The following is a 6,579-nucleotide window of genomic DNA, read 5'->3' on the forward strand; positions in this document are numbered from 1 at the left end:
GAGCTTGAGTAGTCGACGAAGAAGGCAGGGCACTCGACAATGGTACGGCGAAGGTAACAGAACCCCGATTGGCATCAACAACGTCCTGAACGACTGGTTCCGCCATCGGCGTCGACTGTGGCACCTTGCTTGCAGGAGCTTTCCTATTTTTCCTCGTCAAAGGCCTCCCAGGCTCTTCATCATCATCATCATCGGGGAGGTCAATAATGTTAGGAGTTGTTCAAAGATCAGTCGCCAAAATCACATCACCCAATGGTACACATTGCAGTTGAGTCGACCAAATAAAGACAGATTGACAGAAATCATACCCAGATTGGAAGTGACTGCATCCTCCATTACCTCATCCTCGTCCCTGTAAGCTGAGGTCCCGGAAGTAGCAGCGCTGCCAGTTCCAAAGTTCGTCTGGTTAAATCAAGAAAAAAATAAATAGCATGGAGCGTCGAGTGAATACAAAGGGAGACACTCACGCAGAAGCGACGGGGATGTCAATCTTAATCCTCGGCAACGCCTTCCGAGGCTTCTGCTCTGCAACTTTGGGATGCTTTGACGCTTTTTCAGTTGGGGTTGGTGAAGATGTCCGAGGACGCTTTGAAGACTGGCCAGTCTGAGCAATCGCCTTTTCACGGGCGCTCGGTCGTTCTTGGTCAAGCTTGGATCGCCTCTCCTTGCGAGGAGGCGACTCGACTTCTTCTTCTTCACTTGAGTCGTCGCTTTCTTCGTCCCCTTCTCCGTCAGAATGCCATTCGCCACTGTTGCCGCCGCTCGCCTCTCCTTCCGGGTCTTGTTCTTGCTCTCCGTTGGGCACTGAGTACATTTCGATAAGGGCCTGAAAGAAAGCAGGAAGAATAAAGTCAGTCGACGTAGTATAGACAGCTGCGCGAGTGGATTCAGATTATAATCAAAAGCTCAAATCGGACCTTTTCTGGTTCATGGGACTGGTCGAATGGAGGAACTCTCCTGGCTCCCCTGGGGTTGTCCTTGTTTCTGGTGATGCCCGACAGCCACCCCTCCAGTGTGTCGTCATCGACCTCCTCCGGGTGAATCCGAGTGGTGTCGTCAAGACCCGAATACATCCACATTGGATGGTCTCAGGCTTGAAGAGGTTGGATGCGCCGCCGAAGGAAAACCTCCAAGAGATCCATACCAGTGACCCAGTCACGGATAAGCTGGACCACCCGTTCGACCAGCACCCTAACTTGCGCCTTCTCCTCCGGGATCACCTTCAAAGAGGAGGGTTTCCTCACTCGGTCCATGGTAAAAGGAGGGAGGCCAGTCGACTGCCCTGGCGTCGGCTGGTCTTTGCAGTAAAACTAGGTCGACTTCCATCCGCGGACCGAGTCGGGAAGAATCATGGCCGAAAAGGAACTTTTCCCTCTCATCTGAACACCAAGACCCCCACACATCTGAATCACTTGTGTTCTCTCATCACTCGGATTGGCCTTTTTCACCGTCTAGGAACGACAGGTGAAAATGTGCTTGAAAAGACTCCAGTGAGGCCGACAACCCAAGAAATTCTCGCACAAAGACACGAAAGCAGTGAGATACACTATTGTGTTGGGAGTGAAGTGGTGGAGTTGTGCCCCAAAGAAATTTAGAAATCCCCGAAAGAAAGGGTGAGGAGGCAAGGAAAACCCACGGTCGACGTGGGTGGCAAGGAGAACGCGCTCACCCTCCCGAGGTTGCGGCTCCGATTCCTTCCTCGGAAGCCGCGCCGATCCATGAGGGATCAGTCCTCCGTCGGCTAGGTCGTCGAGGTCTTCTTGGCGGATCGTCGAGCGGATCCAGTCGCCCTGGATCCAGCCCTTCGGCAGGCCGACTCGTGAGGAAGATCCACCCCGACTGGTCGCCTTCCCCTTCGCCTTTGCCGTCGCCTTCTTCGCCTGCTCTAGAGCCGCCGTCTTCTCCTTTCCCATCGTCGCCGGCGAGACACGTACGGAGCGGCGGCGCTGGGGCGAGAACGAGCGCGACGAAGAAGCCTGAAGATGAGGAGAGGAAATGAGAACGCACTGTTCAAGAAACCCCGGTCCAACGCCTTATATGAGGTTACTTCCGAGTGGCTGACTGGTAGGCCCAGACGATCCTGTCAAATCCCGCAATAGTCGCGCGCGTGATACGTGACGAAAAAGGTGGCGCAGAGATCGAGGAAGCTCCGCCCTATCCCATCCGATTACTGCGGCCTCCCCCGTCCCGCGCGCTTCCCAAAATTCGAATCCCACGAAATCCGCGGGCAGCAGAACAACTTGTCAGACGGAAGATCTCCTCCACACCGTCACTCGGAGCTTTTCAAGTAAAGAAACTCACCCGACAAAAAACTAAGAATGGATCAAGGCGACTGAAAAGGAAGTTGCTGTCGTCACTCAGGTTCATTGATCCGAAACAAGATATACTCATGGCGTGAAAAATGAGTCGGAGAAGTTCTCAACTCCTTCCCCACTCAAACCTCGATCCATTCGGAGGCTAATGATGAAGCTATGTACCTAGGGTAAGGTCATGGACCTGTCCTGACTGGCCTACCCAAGGACATCTCTAGAAGAAATCACCTTTCAATCGACTTGGAGGTGTTCCACTCGACAGACTCGAAGACACTCGACCAAGAAACAATCACTCGACCAGGATCCAACCACTCGACGGCCAGGAGACCTAAAGTCGCTCCGCACGCTAACGGTCGGTCATTAAGTAGCTTTTATGGTCATCATAGCACTTTATTAGGTAACGCCCCTACCTTAATGTACTTAAAACCCTGCATAACTGAGGGCCGCAGGGGTCTGGCGAACTCTATATAAGCCACCCCCCTCCTCAGTGTAGAGGGTTCGCATCCCTGTAATTCATACACACATAATCCAGTCGACCGCCTCCGGGCTCCGAGACGTAGGGCTATTACTTCCTCCGAGAAGGGCCTGAACTCGTAAACCTCGTGTGCTTACAACTACTCCATAGCTAAGATCTTGCCTCTCCATACCTACCCCCCTACATTACTGTCAGACTTAGAACCACGACAGGTACCAACGCAAAACTATAAAAAAATCATAAGAAATGGAATCCTCCAAAATTTGTATGGAATTCCTTGAACCAAAGAGGCCTTTAGTGCACAGTGTCCAAAACAAACATGCGTGTGCTTCCACTGATTAACATTTTACTTACTGACATGATATGTTTTTTAAGGTGTGCAAGCGTGAAGAAAGATATGCTTAAGTTGGATTTGCATACATTGGGGCCTTTTCTACTCATTATATGTACTAAGCTTTGTTAAACAGTCAAGCTTAGTTTCGACAAAATTGTAGTGGCGGCTCAAGTTATCTCTTAAGATTTAATTTTCTTCTTTGATATTTATGTCACCGTGTTATCTATAGGTTAACGAAAGATATTTTAATTAAACTACATGCTTGTTTAATTAAAATAACTACGTGGGTGACTGTACAGTACATACATTCGTCACTTACTTCTTGAGTGTGTCATGGCATAGGTTTGCTTGCTTGATCATTTGTCTTTTATTTACTACCGACTGATGTTGTCATGGGCTTTGCCAGAGCGGTTGGGCTAACACAAAAAGCCAGTGGAGTTTGTGCAAGAACTTGGAGCGGCTTACTAACAATCTAGGTTCTCTCTCTCTCTCTCTCTCTCTCTCTCTCTCTTTTGAGGGGCTCTCTCTCTCTCTAAAGAAAAGAACTAGAGAGCCTAGGTGATCTTCCCGTGTGTTGCTGCAGAAGTTAAAAATATTAATTTTGATGAATTATGTATGAAGAAAATCACCTAAATTGATTGAGCAATACAAGCATTTCTCCCGCAAAAAAGAAAATTATCTAAATCAAAAGCTATTATTTTTAAAAAGTATGTAATTGTACTTTCATGTAATTATCTAAACGCGACCCCTAAGAAAATGTAAATGTGACAAACCTTCAAAATAAACACAATCAACGTGAAAAAAACTGTCGTTCAATGGATTCCATATGTCACCCTCATGCGGGCCATTATACGTACTATGATTTGATTTGACGGCCGGGAGGCACCGGCTAATAATACCGCGTACAACCCCCCCGGTCAAAAAGGCACTGACCTGCACGTCTGAACCGTGCCCGGCGACCCGAGGAGGTCGCCCCCGGGCAAAACGGCCACCAAACGCCACTCACACTGCATGCAGGGTGCGCGCCTGAATCTCGACCCGGAGTGGCGTCGAACAGTTGACACGTCCTTCTCGCCGGGAATTTGTTTAACGGATTTCCGCGCGACTTTGATCCCGCACGAGATCTACTGGAGTACGTACGTACGTGCTTACCATCATTGCTTGCTGCCTAATCCGTTCTCGTGTGCGCGCGTGTGTGTGGCCCAACGGCGAAATCCACTGACCAACCCCCACCACGCCACCGCTGATCATGCATGCCCAGCCCACCTACTGGCCAGACGCCGGAATTCCGACGACCAAACGGCCGTATGGCCATGGCACCAACCCCAACATCTTCCTCCCCTATAAAACGCGCCCATGATCACCACGAGCACACTCACTCCACTCACGTCCTCTCACAACGCACCGCATTCCCCACGGCTTTTGCACGCGCACGGACGTGTGCTATCTGCGGAGTCTCTAGCTAGCTAGCTGCCTCGCTTCGAGTCGATGGCGTCGTCGCTCCTCCCGGCGTTCGCGGTGCGGCGGGGCGAGCCGGTGCTGGTGGCCCCGGCGGAGCAGACGCCGAGGGAGACCAAGACGCTGTCCGACATCGACGACGGCGAGGGCATGCGGTTCTACAGCTCGGGCATCCACCTGTACCGGGCTAACCCGGACAAGCAGGGGGTCGACCCGGCCGCCGTCATCCGGGAGGCGCTGGCCAGGGCGCTCGTGCCCTACTACCCGCTCGCCGGCCGCCTGCGCGAGGAGGCCGGGAGGAAGCTCGTCGTCGACTGCGAGGCGCAGGGCGTCATGTTCGTCGAGGCCGACGTCGACCTCACCGCGGCTGACTTCGGGGACGTGCAGAGCCCCCCGTTCCCTTGCTTCGAGCAGTTCATCCTCGAGAGCACCACCGTCGCCGGCGTCGAGCCCGTCATCGACCGCCCCTTGCTCTACATCCAGGTAGGCACCGTGCACGTGTCCCTGTCACGTAGTAAGATCGATCGAGTTGTTTCAGCAGGTAAATAAAGATGTTGTCAACTATGACGTGCAGGTGACGAGGCTCAAGTGCGGGGGCTTCATCTTCGGGCAGCGCTTCTGCCACTGCGTGGCGGACGCGCCGGGCGGGATGCAGTTCGAGAAGGCCGTCTGCGAGCTGGCGTGCGGCGCCGCCGCGCCGTCGATCACGCCGGCGTGGGGCAGGGAGATGTTCATGGCGAGGCAGCCGCCGCAGCCGACGTACCAGCACCTGGAGTACAGCGAGCCGGCGGGCGGGTCGGTCGACCGGATGCTGACGACTCCTCCCGGCGACGTCGCGCGCGTGCCCTTCTTCTTCGGGCCACGCGAGATCGCGGGGCTGCGGCAGCGCGCGCCGCCTCACATGAGCCGGAGCTCCCGGTTCGAGTTGGTGGCGGCGTGCATCTGGCTCGGCCGCACGGCGGCGCTCGGCTACGGCGCCGACGAGGAGGTGCGGCTGTCCTTCATCGTGAACGCGCGCGGCCGCCGCGACGTGCCGCTCCCGGAGGGCTTCTACGGGAACGCCTTCGCCTACTCCGTGGCGGCGACCACGGCCGGGGAGCTCTGCGCCGGCGGGCTGGGCTACGCGCTGGAGCTGGTGAAGAAGGCCAAGTCGGCGGTGACGTACGACTACCTGCTGTCGGTGGCGGACCTGATGGTGCTCCGGGGCCGGCCGCTGTTCGCGCTGTCTCGGACGTACATCGTGTCGGACGTGAGCCACGCCGGGTTCAAGAGCGTGGACTTCGGGTGGGGCGAGGCCGTGTACGGCGGGCCGGCCAAGGGCGGCGAGGGGCCGATCCCCGGCGTGACCAACTACTTCTCCAGGTCCAAGAACGGCAAGGGGGAGGAGAGCACCGTGGTGCCTATCAGCCTGCCCAAGGACGCCATGGACAAGTTCCAGCTCGAGGTCGAAGGCCTCACCGCCGAGATCTAGCTGCGCGCGATCGAGCATCTGCCCACGTACGTACTGGTGCTGGTGCAGCCGCATATACTACAGAGCATACGTCGTCACGTATCACGTGTGCATCTACACTGTCCAACAATTTGTATGTAATTTTCATGCAAAAAATTGTAGTACTTGTATGTAATTTACTGGATCTACTATTAAGGAATGAAAGGTGTCCTCCTGACAAAAGGGGGAAAAAGAAAGATGAAAGGTGTGTTACTACTTCCTCCGGTCCTTTGTAGTTCACATATAAGATTTGTCTGAAGTCAAGTCTCGTAAAGTTCGACCAACTTTATAGAAAAAAATACCAACATTTACATTGTGAAATTAATATCAGTGGATGCGTCATGATTTAAATTTTCATATTGTACGACTTTGGCATGATAGATGTTGATATTTTTTCATATAAATATGGTCAAATTTTATGAAGTTTGATTTCAGACAATTTTTATATGCAGAGTAAAAAGGACCTGAAGGAGTACAATATCTACTTTGATGGGGAGTGGATCAACAGCTA

General features: G+C 53.4%; 1 protein-coding gene across 1 annotated transcript; it reads left to right on the forward strand.

Moving 5' to 3' along the window:
* Positions 1-4,478: 4,478 nt before the first annotated feature.
* On the forward strand, positions 4,479-6,265 carry LOC125523887 (benzyl alcohol O-benzoyltransferase). The gene is made up of 2 exons (XM_048688946.2): positions 4,479-5,062; positions 5,154-6,265. The coding sequence occupies exons 1-2, from the start codon at positions 4,610-4,612 to the stop codon at positions 6,048-6,050; spliced, it is 1,350 nt and encodes a 449-aa protein (XP_048544903.1). The 5' UTR covers positions 4,479-4,609; the 3' UTR covers positions 6,051-6,265.
* Positions 6,266-6,579: the final 314 nt, after the last annotated feature.

Source organism: Triticum urartu, chromosome 7A, assembly GCF_056163025.1.
Source record: "Triticum urartu cultivar PI428250 chromosome 7A, HENAU_Tu73, whole genome shotgun sequence".
Taxonomy (NCBI): domain Eukaryota; kingdom Viridiplantae; phylum Streptophyta; class Magnoliopsida; order Poales; family Poaceae; genus Triticum; species Triticum urartu.